The sequence below is a fragment of the Mugil cephalus genome, chromosome 15 (genome assembly GCF_022458985.1).
Source record: "Mugil cephalus isolate CIBA_MC_2020 chromosome 15, CIBA_Mcephalus_1.1, whole genome shotgun sequence".
Lineage (NCBI taxonomy): Eukaryota > Metazoa > Chordata > Actinopteri > Mugiliformes > Mugilidae > Mugil > Mugil cephalus.
Window position 1 is genome coordinate 18,198,315 of NC_061784.1, and position 14,027 is coordinate 18,212,341.

The 14,027-nt window shown below is 41.2% G+C and overlaps 1 protein-coding gene across 5 annotated transcripts in view; it reads right to left on the reverse strand.

The window, feature by feature from the left end:
• The window catches only part of cadm1a (cell adhesion molecule 1a), a 371,700-nt gene that overhangs the window by 50,140 nt on the left and 307,533 nt on the right, over positions 1-14,027 (reverse strand). For all 5 annotated transcript variants that reach the window (XM_047606950.1, XM_047606949.1, XM_047606948.1 and 2 more), the window contains one exon: positions 10,153-10,325. In XM_047606950.1, the coding sequence (XP_047462906.1) occupies positions 10,153-10,325 (173 nt within the window). The remainder of the gene's footprint in view (positions 1-10,152; positions 10,326-14,027) is intronic.

Here is a 14,027-nt window from a genome sequence, read left to right on the forward strand (position 1 = left end):
TGGTACCGTACACACATGAAAATTTTACGGCAACTTAAATGGCCATAGCGTACCTCCATCCCGATGTCAGAACAACTAGTTCTTCGAGGGTAAATATTAAAGGGTTTCGCAGCTTCCTCTGCATATTTCAAAACCTTCTCCTTGAAGTTCACGTCTTTTGTTTGCGCCACGCTGCTAAGCTCAGTGTTGTTTTGTCAGTGTTTCCTCGAAAATCTGGCTTCATGTGCCACTTTAAATGTAGCTACTGCCACCTGTGGTACGTGTGTGTTACTACATCTATAATTGGCTGACCTGTAATTGAGGCTGACCTTTATTTGTTAATGGAAACTACACCCATGGTCATTATAAATGACCTGGATATTACTACAATACCGGCCACTATTAGAGGAAATACGGTAAATGGAGTTAGTCTGAAGTTATTTTCACTATAAAACCAGAACAAATTGCGTACGGAAAGTTAAAAAATATAGAAGTTGGGTACATGGGTAAATGCCTTTCCTAAGGGTACAAGAGTTTATTGTACAACAGTAGTCTTTCCTGAGGGCGCAAGTTGTTCTTTTTTTTACTGTCCAAATTCACAGTTTGGAAAATCCTCTAAGAAACGTAAAGCAAGCATTTCAAATAGAAGGCACAGAGGCTCGTGTAGCCCCACAGAACTGCGCCTGGAGCAATTTTTAAAATGCAAATGAAAGCCTTTACTTAATCTGGATCCGTGTTCAAACTCTTCTGTGTGTTTCTTTTTTAATCCATGGACATTTCTGCTCTTTAAAGGCAACCTTGGCGATACAAAAGGCTGTTCAGACCGATGCGCAGACAAAGGCGGGGAGAAACGATCCGGTGGGAAATCGGCTGGCAGACGACGCTCCGACTGATGAGACTTGCACATGCTCGAGAGCCAACAAACTCCAGCTCAGGGTGGTGCTGTCTAATTGGTTTTATCCCATCATGAACTGTGAGGGTCCAGCAGATGTTCGGGATCATCAGTGTCAACAACTCATTAAAATCCTTAGCGTCACACACATAACAAAAAAAAACATCCAAAGAAAGACTGGCGAGGCAGCCTGAATCTACAGTGCCGTTTCCCTTATTGGTGGTGGCTAGCTGGTGCAGTGTATCAAAGAACGCTGGAGCTCATTGACTTTCAAATGTGACAGGCAGAATGTGGTTTTCCTCCTGCTGAGTCACCGGGCCTTGTTTACTGATGAGGGCTATGAATCAGTGTTTTCTGGCCCGAACGAATGGAGCGGGGCTGCGGGAAGCTCCGAGACGCCGCCTGACAGAAACACTTCCTGCTAAAGGCCGAGAGTTAAAGGACTCAACGTGAGCACCTTAGCAGAGAGCGTTGGCGTCGACAATTCCGGTTTATTTTCCGTTTTCTTCAGCGATAATTTTTTCCTAACTTAAAACTTGACGAGTTCATGCTTCAAAAGGGCGCGCGGTGTGCTATTGGTAAACCTGTTGTGCTACTGAGGTACCATCATTAGTGTAATGTTCTCCCTGGCAGTGGCTGTAAGCAGAACTCTTACTAATGCAGGTGCTGAACTTCTGTTAGATGTTTCCTCGTGGGGATGTTTTGCTTCTCTTCTCCTCTTTTATGAGCCCATTCACCGCCTGTCATATAATCCATTTAGGGCTTTCTTCTCTCTCTGAGTTATTCCTTTCAGTAACAAAAGAACATATTCTGCAAAATGTTCTTAATTGGCTTTTCTATTCATTTGAGAGACTCTTTGATCTGTTTGTGCTTGTGGTTTGGCCTCATGCACAGCATTTTAGATCAGGGGTCTTCAACGTTTTTCAGGCCGAACTGACGGAGAGGTTAAGCAGGGACCCCCTACAACTATATGTGTTCTATATTAAGCTCGGCCTAGGACTTTTTATAAATATACATTGTTATCATCATTTTGCATTCAATATTAAGCTACTCAGATAAAACACAGGCTAAAATTTCAAACATGTGCAACAGCAGGGTATAATAGTAGCCATTTTGTCCTCAGTAGTTGGATAAAATATGTGGGATTTATGTTAATGTGCATTTGAACAAATTTAATTAAAAAAATGTATGAAAAATGGCTAATCAACCAAAGATTTTGCGACTGCCCCCTCCCTTGCAGTACCCCTGCAGAACCCCTAGGGGCGGCAGACCCCCCTGTTGGAGACCTGTGCCTTAGAAGATAAACTTTTCCTTGAGGCCTGAATTTAAGTCTGCTCACAGAGTCTGGAGATCAGCCAGCCCGGAATCGAAACGGTAAACTCTCTGCAAATTTTTGTTTTGGAAGTGACAAATTACATTTTTTTTTTTTTGCTCCTCAAAACATTTTACACTCGCAATTTCACTTCCACTCAAGTGCAATTTAAGCAAACTAAAGAGCGCGCACGCAGCCCATACGGGATGTTTTGGGGACCCTCCTGAAGAGATAACAGTGATGTGATGCTCCCATCCGCTTTAATGGAGAGGAAGTGTAAAGCCGGTAGGAATACGACTGAGAGCAACAGGGTCGGTAAACACGCCGCCGCTATAGCGCGCAATAAAATCCGGTGCTGGTGAAGGAGCAGGGAGGAAGAGAACTCAGTTATTGGGTAAGCAGCAGCCTGTAAACAACTTAAAACCCCTCGGCGTTGGGTCTCACTCGCCTGTGAAAGGAAAACCCTGACGCTTGTGTTTTCTTACCCTGTGAAGTATGAGAGGCAGCCAGAGTCGGAGCGGTACAGACTGCACTCCCTCCACTGTTAACGTTGTTAGTGTCAGCCGGTCTCGCGGCGCTCTCCATCACTAAGGGTCACAATACTCAGGATTCAAATGCATTAGAGGAGACGCTGGCGATGGCTCCATTTGTTTTGGCTGTCAAGCAGGAGAGGAGGCGCCGCGGAGACTTTAAGTGTATGGTTTAAGACCTTGTGTTTACACAGCGGCTCGTAATTTTTAATTTAAATGACATTTTAAAGCAGTTTTTATGACAGATGTTGCGTTATTGCTGCACATTGTGGAACAACAGGGTCTAAAATGATGCATTTTTTCCTTTTGTTTTGTCATTTTGACTGATGGATGGGTTTAGGAATCTCATCTTTCATCACTATTAGAGTCTGCACCTCCTATTACATGTAGCTTTATGAAAAAGCCTGGAGGTACGGTGGTTAAACCTGCACCGCTCGGAAATGATGTGTTGCACACCTACGCTATGCACACAGCCCCAGTAAGAGGCCATATATCTTTGGAAATCTAATATTATAGTGATGCTGAACAATGTAAACCATTTCAACATACAATCATGACGGCAGGTACGATCAAGTCTTCAGTCGGAAACAACGGAAAACAAAGTGCCACAGCATTTTCAGCCCGGGTATGGGATTGTAGTTTCCGAGGGGTCCCCTTGGAGCCACCAAAAAGCCTTCTCTTGAGAAAGACTCGACATAAACTTAGAAAAGGACACGTTGAATACAATTTTTTTATGACAGTGTTATAAAATGTCTCACTGTTGGAGTCCAATTGTGTTTTCCAGCCTTCAAGCTTAGTCATCTGTATGTAAAGCAAAAAAGTACAAATCTTCAATTGCAGCCTGTTCAAACTCCCTTTACTCAACGGCAGTGACGGTTAAAGTGATTCTGGCTGTCAGGGATCAAACTTCAGAGTGTTATACTCCAAAAGAGAATGAAACCACGTCTTTACTCCAAACGGAGCATTTGTCTTTGTTACAGACTCCAGTTCTTTCCCCCCTGCTGGTCGAGGGAGTTAAAGTCGAGAGAGTTGTCTCCGTCAGACGGAGCTGATCTAGGTTAATCAGAGGGAGCCAATAAAAAAAAGGAGGAGGAACCTTTACTTGCTTTGTTGCATCACCTTCTCTCAGCATTTGGGGCTGTTTCTGCTGTAGTATTTGAGCTGCTGTTTTGCTAAGCTCGATGGCTGGGTCCACTGGGTCCCGAGGTCCTTTGAGTGGCTTCTCTTCTTTTAGTCATCATCACCCATCATGTTCATGTTCAGGTTTGGGTCGCTTAACTTTTGTTAATAAATCAAAGTTTCATGCAGTTTCTGTTTGTGTCAGACGTCTTAGTTGAAAAGTTCTGCAAGAATGATAAGAGGCTAAATGTTTCAGGCTAACGTTTAGCATGAATTATTTACTTTTGTCAAACTCTGAAATGCACTTCAGATAAGGTACTTGTACACATGCATTTGGCCTCTCGACTAATGTCTTTTAAGTCCAGGATGTTAATGTTCATACTGATTTTTTATGACTACATTGGTTTATTAATGTCACACAGACCTTAATCTTAGCTAAGACTACAACTCTGGAACAGACAGTGACACCAGAGGGGAAAAAATCCACTTTTGTTACCAGGGCAGTACAAATATAGCAGCTGATGGACCTAATAATAAGAATCCCTACTGAATTATTACCACCAAAACAATCCTGAAATCATTTTGACTCCACACCTCAAATGAAACACGCCAGAGATGAGCTGCTCACGGTCCGGTTTGCTCAAATAAATTGAAATAAACAAAAGCACCCAAGTTGATTTTAACCTGAATGTTAAACTGTGTACCCTGAGAGGAACGCTGAGGCCGGCTTCTTGACCTAGCGATGAGGTTGTATATGTTTTTGTGTACCTACAGCAGAGGCGCTCCCGTGGTGCGGGAGCAGCAGGTGGTGCGTTTGAATGTGGAGGTGGAGGAAGGAGGTCTGGAACATAATGTGAAATCCAGCTTCTAACAGTTGAGCCTCTACATCCCGTCTTCCCATTAGCAAGGCGGACGAACGTCGGGCAGGACTCGTCGCTGAATTACAGCAGACATTAGCAGTGTGGGACCGGCGAACACATCAAAGTCATCAAAAGACTGGCTCTAAAAGGATGGAGGCCTTCTAATGGCAGCTGTTTTTTCTTTCTTTTCTTTTTTTTTTGTTTATTTATTTATTTTTTCCGCGCGAGGCTTTTAGTTGCCGACATGTTGCATTACTGCGTTCGTCTTTGTGTTTCCTCTCACCAGGGTGGAGGTGTGGGCGGATGAGAGAGGGGCGACTCGCAGCCCTCGCCGCGGGGTTCTGTTGTTTAGGACGAGGGAGGAAACGCCTGCAATAAAATGCCACGAAATTTATACTTCGCGCATAAATTTTTCGTTATCGATTCCACAACTGTGAGCAGCAAGACGGCTTCAAATAAAACCGCGTCTGTTGTTGGTGTTTTTTTTGTGTTTTTTTCTGTACGCGAGCCGTGATTGATTGTGCAAGCACACAGCGTATTTAGATCACCTCCTAATCCTAAACGACCATGAATTGTAACTAGTGTTTCACGAGATTATGGTTCTCTCATTCTCAGGAGAGCAGCCGGTGTATGTTTTCTTTTTTAATGAGTGTGCAGTGTTTAATATACGCCAACAGAGACAAGGAAGCGCTGCAGCCAGTGGCCTACCACAGAAAATGCCTGCCCAAAAATATGTATATTTTTTTTATTTAATCTGTAAAGCTGCTGACTCTGTTGGCAGTGTTAAAACCCTTCAGATTTAAAATGATTCCAAATAGGTGAGAAATACTTTCTGGGTGCGTCAGCGAGGGGACGGATTCATCATTTGGCTCCGGGTGAGCGACTTTTAACGGCATTAAGACGAGCCGCTCTGGAGCCTCGGATCCAGTTCCCATTATACGTCCGCGATCTGTTTGCAGCTCGCGGCCAAACTCGTGTGGGCTGAGAGGATTCACTGTGCTGTTGTTAAATAAAGAGCTGAAGATACAATAATAATCATTTCTTTTGACTTTTGCATTACATTGTATCCACTAACGCATTATTTAATGTTAAAAAGCTAAATTGCAGAATGAAAAAGGGTGCTGTTAAAAGGAAAAAAAGGTTTGACACAGGGTAATAAGTATATTAGGACGGACTAATAACCTGGCTGTATACAGATGCTAGTGGCATTACTTGCTAATGAGCATATACCTATAGCTTTAGGTGTTTAATATGGCCAGCATCATATTTTACTGAGGTCCTTGAGGAGAAACTTTATTGTATTTACATGTGCAGTTATTATCTTGCATAAATCAGCGTGGACACTATTTCACTTTCAGATTGAAAACAGTTATGTACATTTAACCTGAATCTGTTCATATATCAGCTCCTAATAACCGTGTAAACATGTCATCGATTGTTTCTCCCAGGTCTGAATGAATCCATTCTTTCTACACGTGTTTGCCCCGTATGAGGTAAAGATCAAGTGATGTGGTAAGCACCCAGGATGGGCAGGAACACGGAGGTGGCAAGGCAAAAGATTCTGATATTTGAGATTTTAGAAACAAGAAGATCAAAAATTTGCCCAATTCCTGATTAGCTGCGACAATAAGCAAAACATCAAAGTATTATTGTTTCGTTTTACATCCTTCTAAACCATAGGTCCTCAACAGGAGGTCCACAGAGGTACATTAACATTAACATGAATCCAACATATTTTAGTCAAGGGAAAAGGGATAGCTTAATACTGAATGCAAAATGATAATGATAATGTATATTTATAAACAGCACTAGGCCGAGTTTAATATAGAAGACATATAGTAGGTAGCGGGTCTCTACTTAATCTCTTAATCTCCTTGGCCTGAAAAACATTGAAGATTCCTGCTCTAAACCATTAAGTTGGAAACACAAGGTTCATTTTCATTCCTATGTGGACGCCACCCAGCTCAATCCAACCTCCACTATTCCACCTCCCACCCTTTCTGTCCCAGTCTAACAGAAATTAAACCCTGGTTAAGGTTAGGGTTAGGGACAACTTCTTACAAATGAACAGAAATAAAACAGAAGCCTCCTTTAGCAAACATTAACAGCTTCTCACTAAACATCGATAACTCTACTGTGCTGTTAAGAGTCTGGGCGTCATATCGACAGGGCTCGATCTCTGGAAACCCTCATCAGCTTGGTCCACCAATGAAACATCAATCAACACCACCCATCCCCAGCACAGAGCGCCGCCGCCGTCACCGTCACCTCACACATCCACTACTGTAGCTCTGTTCTTTTTGATCCAAACGTCTCCACAAACTTCAACCGGTCCAAATTGCCATGGACATCGCCTGACATTCGAAACATAGACTCTAGACATGTTTCAAAACCAGACACATCCTTTTAAAATAACGTACTCCATTTAACCCGCTTTGCCTCTGATCTCATTCACATTGTTATGTGTACAATCAATCAATCATTCGAACTTTATTCATAGAGCACTTTTCATGCAAAGGACGCATCCCAAAGTGCTTTACATAAAAAATAAAACAAAAAATAACAGACATGACAATTTAAAAAAAATAACTATAATAAATATAATTCAATTAAAATTTAAATAAATAAATAAAAATAATAAAATAAGTTAAAATTAGTTAAAAGTCGGACTAAATAGATAAAATGTTAAATAAATAAATAAATAAAACAGGCTAACAGGTAATGAAATATAAATAAAAAATAACTTAAAATAAAAACAGTTCAGGCAAATAACGACACCTACATATAAAATTATGAAATAAATGAATAATAAGATTCAATACATAACCACACTAAAAGTAAACTAAAATTTGGTTGAAAACAAGAAAGGTAGATCTTTAGTTTGCTTTTAAAACTGTCCATGTTTTTATGTATCACTGTTATACGGAAGACCTTGAGTGCTTTGAAAGGCGCCCGCAAATAAAATGTATTATTGTTATTATTATTATTGAATTTTATCAATTTGCTTGGAGATATAGTCTTAATGTAACCCTAACCCTAACCTACGTTCGTATTAATCAAGTTCAATGGCAGTGAAGCGTCTGAGCTGAAGTGGTTAAGTGAACCAACAAGACGCCTGAGGCCTCGGAGAAAGCACGATGATTCACAATTACCAAAGGATCAGAACGGGAGCGGGCGTTAAACGGCTCATATTTATCAAGCAAAGACGTACACCTTTAGTGCTGTTTACCATCCCCAGCCCTAAACAGCATTAGATTAGACGAGATTGGATTATTTCTTACCAGTCACTTTGAGTTTACTCCCTGAAATGAATCTAGCAACGGGAAACGTCATAAACCCGGAGAAGAGGCTGACGCCACACAGTTAGCCTAGACTAACAGCTGTAATATAGCAGGTGGCACTGAGCTGTTTCCTGATCTGTGACAGCACCTCTGTTGTTTTATTGCACTCATCATTAGCACAGCAGCTCGCTCTGCTGTAAATAACATCCATTCAGCTGGTGTCCATCAGGCACACATAAAAAAAAAAAAAAAAAAAGAAAGAAAGAAAGAAAGCCTTTTCACTCTGCTAATTCTCTCTGACAATAGCAGCCAAATAATTTCTCTGTGGGCTCAGGGTCCACCAAAAGTGATCGTGAAGTAATTTTGGTCGGGGGAAAATGAGCACATTAGACTGTAATGCCCTGCTCAGGGAGAAAATGTTATCGGTATCAGCAGCACAAAAGCATGTGGAGATAATGCTTATGAGGATGAGAGAATTATATGGAGGAAGAGAGGAGGGCGCTAGATCAACATGGAAGCTGTGGAAATAAGTAGGTGGAAGCAGGTTTGAGGATTAACCCGGGTTGGAGGAAGGGGGGGCACCGTCGGCGAGAAGAACACGCACTCTCGCCTACCGATGCCCAGCTGGGATGCAGCTAAAATGAACATGATAAAAAAAAAAAAAAGAAAAAAGAAAAAAGCAGTATTTACACTTTACACCTTGTCTTTTTTCTCTTACCTGAATCCGTGGCCGTGAATTTTTTTTTTCATGTGTTGAGTAGAGAAATGTGTTGATTTAGATCATGACGTAATAAAAAATAAATAAAAAAGAAACACATGTAGAACAGGATTGCATAGATTTTTTTTTCAGTAAGGCCATTTTAACAGTGTCTTATTATAAATTAACTGCACGTCCAGCAAAAGTAGATTTAAACCTGGAGGCCAAGATGTTTAGATTATTAAGATTGAAACCACATCACAGACAAATAAACTGCCCTTTTTTTTTATCAGCATAATATATGATGTTATTTTTCTTTTCCTCTCAATTTAGTATTTCATTAGCACAGATCAGCCATAACATTATGACCTATGTCCTAGTATTGTGCCGGTCTCCCTCTGTGGATCATCCCACCTATTGTTGATTATTTTGGGATCTAGTGAAGTTTCATGAATGTCCTATATGTTTTTTTTTTTTTTTTAGTTGTTCCTAAACAGTTTTTTGTGCGTGTGCCTGCGTCATTGCTTTGGAGTTGGGGGTGCCTGGTCTGGTCTAGGTGGGTGGAACACGTCTAAGTAAGATCCAGGTCCAAAAGTTTCACGGCAGTGAAACTTTCTCCTCTCATAATGTTGATGTCAGATCTGTTTATACTATTATAAACTAAACTAAACTAAATACTGCATTTTCATAAAATTTTTCTAAATTGAAATTTCTATTTAAATCATAGGTCTTCAACAGTGAGTCCACGGCCCCTAGGGGGTTCGTGTAGGTACCGGGTCGCAAAATCGTTGGTTGATTAGACATTTTATATATATTTATTATATTTTTTTTTCTTAATTTCCCCCTCAAATTTAAATTTTGTTAAATACACCTGAATTCAACATATTTTAGTAATAATAATGTATATTTATAAACAGCACTAGGCTGAGTTTAATATAGAACACATATAATAGGTAGGGGTCCCTACTTAATTTCTCCATAAGTTTAGGGTCCTTTGCCTGAAAAATGTTGAAGACCCCTTATTTAAATAATTCTAAATGAGTCTGAAAGTGCTCAAACTTCAAGATGTCAACAATCTACCACGTGAATACATAATGCAATACCGACTTTAAACTAACAGTTGGAGTAATTGTCACAAGGACATTGAAGGCTCATCAACGGCCTTTTTATTCCCATTGTGCTAACGGCCACATGGACAGTGCAGCTGGGAACGGGGAGGGATGAAGAGTCAACTAAGCCTGCACTAGAACACAGCCCTTAAAAGCCAGTGTGGATACCTGGGCTTATTCTACCAGAGTGGTTAGTATGCCACAGGTGTTAACAGCGAGCGCTAACGGCTACATCATTCATCAGACTACATATGAATTATTCTCGCAAATTTTTTTGCTCAAAAGTAGATGAGATTCATGAAATGCTGGATGAGCAGATACGGAGCTAGATTTGAAAAAAGCCAGCTAATGAATTGCAAGCGGACGAGCGTACCATAGACATAGAGGATGTAGTCGTCGTAAGACTCCCCCACTGCGTTGGATGCCACGCAACGGTAGGTGCCGTTGTAGGACTTGTTGAGGTTTTCGATGTAGAGGTCGCTGCCCGTTATGACGGCGTGGGACGGCACATCGTCGTCCACCTTCATCCAGTTCACCCGCTGTGGCCTGAAATAAGAGCACAATTAGATCAGAAGAATGAGAAAAGGAGCTATGATCCTGTTCGGCGCCTACACGGTTTAAGTACAAAGTCATTTAATGAAATTACACCTTGCGGATAATTTATGTCTATTCAGAGACACCCAACCCGCTTAAAAGCCAATTAAAGGGAAGCTTAGCAGAGCACAGAACCGATAATGGAAATCACCACATTCTCTGTGTTTCTGGGGTATATGGGTGTTGTTTGCACGTACAATGGCAATTATCGCATTGCACTGGACTCCGCTTTGTGTGAGAACCATTATTAAAAAACAGTGAAGCTTTTTGTGTTTCACCCTGTCCGAACAGTGAGAAAATTTCACCATTCTCCCGTTAATTAAAAAGCACAAAGCTGTAATTATGCACTGACTGTAAACCTGGAATCAACTCTATTCAATAATATCTATTTGGTTAGTAAGGATCATTTCTTTTTACTTTTCTTTTTACGCTTGGTTATTGTCCATCTGAGGTATGGTTAACTTAATCTGCAATGGCCCCAGAGGGAAAAAAAAAAAGGTACAGAAATTAATATTTGGGAAAAATGAAATGATTCTGTAAGACGATCAGCTTCATCAACAAAATAATGAGTTGAAACTAAGGCAACTGGGCTCATAGGATTCCTTGAAGACATTTCGCCACGCTTCCAGGTAGACTGGTGTGGCGTTTAAATGGGAGTCAAACTCGTTTTAGTTTAGGGCCGGACCAGTAACATGACAGAATAATAACCTGTAAATCAGGGGCATTAAATGTTTTTCCCAAACTGATGGAGAGATTAAGTAGGGAACTCCTACCTACTACATGTGTTCTAAATCAAACTCAGCCTAGTGCTATTCATAAACTGCTTAAAGATAATGTCTTCTGCTCCATTTATCCCTTTACTAAAATTTGTGGGGGAAAATTGTGGAGTAAAATTATATATGTATATATATATACATATAAAAAAAGTCTATTCAACCAAATACCTTGTCGCTGACCCCCTTTGAAGGCCTATGCTGTAAATAATGACAACTCTGGACTTTTTCCAATTGTTTTAGTGCAAAGAAGAAGATCATGTAAATTAGGAGAATGTTTACATTTAATAAAGAAGAAGAACTTTAATGGTCATTGAACACATGTTACAACTAAATGTTGTTTAGTAGCAACCTACAGTAGCAGCTTGGAGTTAGGAATATCAGTCATTTTAAGTCTTCTGTGTAATTTTTGCACACAGATTCATGCTGCAGGTCAGATTAGACCCTCTGGCAGACCGCTTTTGGCCCTCGGGCTGCATGTTTGACACCTGTGGACTGTTAATGGTTTGGATTTAGCATGGAGGAGAACCTTCACAAACTAACTCCAGCCCCAGTGTATCAAGAGGGAAAAAGGTAAAGGGCCAACAAAAACTTTATTCCTTGAGCTTTAAACACAGCTGCGATTTTTATTTTTATTTTGGCATTTCAAGCAGCGTCTGAGGGAAAAAGGGGAAAAAAAAGAATTACTAAATGGCTCAAACTGTGCTCCGCGAGGAGGCGTTGAATACCTCCACACATCAATACCCCGATCTTTGGACAACTGTTGCTCGGCCTTTGAAAAATCTTTTCAGGCCCCGCCGCGTCTCTCGCAGAGCCGTCGGCATCACAGCGGCAGTAGTGTTCCAGTCACCTGTGTTTGTTCCTTTCTCTGTTTCCACAAATGACAGCTTGTTGGCGGCCGAGTCGCGACACTGTGAGATCCGCGGATTTCAGGCTCAGCCTCCGAAAAAAGAAGCACCAGGCTTCCCATTATCCTCGTCCTCGTGTCGCGTCGGCTAGTTTATGAAAGTGAGTTTCTCAAGTCAAACTACCAAGAAGGCAACTTTAGAACGAAGTCGTATACACCGACCAGGCATAACATTATGACCACCTTCCTATTAACCTCCCGAGACCCGAGATATTTGCTGCAACATTTAATATCTTCTCTCAAGGTATTTGGGATTAGTAGGAACTAAGGAGTACAAAAACTAAGCATCATCTTTGAACTTGAAGTAGTTTTTGAAAAAAATATAATGTCCTCAAATGTGGACACAGGGGTTATATTACAATAAAGTCTGCAACATGTAGCAAAATATAAAACTGTTGATTTTAATACCTGAACATTGCTGTGCAAAGACGGAAATGATGAAATCACAATGTCCTCAAATGAGTACTCGCTAATTAGCGATGTCGTAGCTCGTTAGTATTGACAGGATTTAGTCAAATTTGCATGTTATAAACTAGAAAAGTTAATAAGAGTAAATAAACAGGTTTTAACTGTAGAATTTGACGAAGGTTTGTACCTTGTCCACTTGTCCCATGATTGGCTGCAGAATGGAGAACTTACTGTCCCCGTATGAGGACGCAGGGTCTCAGGAGGTTATTGTGTAGGTGTGACTGATGGTTGTATAAAAGTACATCTAATGCAAGTCGAACTATTTCCTTGTGGCTCGCAACACTATGACTTTATCCCACTTCCGTGCAGTACATGACTTCCAGTATTACTAGTCTAAAAACAAAGAAAAGAAAAAAAAAATGCTAATTGAGAATACTGGAACTTAACAAATCCAGAAATATGGAAATGACACTCTGCCCTTTGTGTAGAGTGGAAAGCAACAATAACTGTGCAGCAGCTTTGTCTTCAAATTGCATGCTTTCCACGCTTGTATGCTTATGTGAGTGACTGTGTAGGTGGGTGCCTACCAAGCGTCGCTCTTTGTTCTCCTCTCTACCTTGAATGAGGTTTATAGCAGGGTGACAGATCCCATTTTTATGACAATGAGCTAAAAGTGCCCAGAGTCACAGAGGGTGAAGAGAAAAGAAAAAGAAAAAAAAAAAATCGAAAAAAAAAAACAACGCCTCTATTTTGCTGCTTCAGCTTCCAACGGCCACTGCCAGCTACTGTTATTTCCCCTGAGCGTGAGCTGATAGTCTCTCTTGTTGCATTTTGTTGTGGTGTTTTTAACTTGTTTCCCTCCATTTGAAAACATTTGGTGTGCAGGGAGCAAGCAAATGGGAATGGAGAGAGAGAGAGAGAGAGGGAGAAAAAAAAGATGAGGCGAAAAATCTGGGAGAAGAAAATATGAAATAGCAGGTGAAGCTCAATAGCAACAACAAAACAAACAAACCCTGAGTGCGTTTAGCGGCTGCGGTGGATGGCTTGAAAGCGAGAGCGCCGTGTCTATTGCGAGTGTTCTCCAGATGAAGTGAAATGTAAATAAAGCAGGAATATATAATATAAAGTCTTCTGCCGAGATGGAGTGGGAGTCATAACCAAGAGAAAAACTGTTTCGATAGGAGGATGATGCGAGAGGGGAGAAGTGAAACCAGAGGAGGAAGATGGACAGAGATAGACGAAAGAGGTAAGGAAGGGTTGCAAGGAGAGAGGAAGGGCAGGCGTCTAGAATACAAATGGCTGCCTGCAGCCGGGGCCCCCTGTGCTATCTGCTGGTAATGACTGCACAACTCTCAGCAGCTCTAATGAAAATGACTTCCAATTCCCGGCTCACTGTATTGATTGTGTTTTCATCTTTATAAAATGAATACGGGTAGTGAGCTTGTCTCTATGCCAAGTATGAAAACTGCAGAGGAGGGAGGGCGGGCAGGCGGGGTGGTGGTGGTGGTGGTGCACGAGTACACTGTGTTTTGATCTGTGTCTACGTGTGTGTGTGTGTGTGTGTGT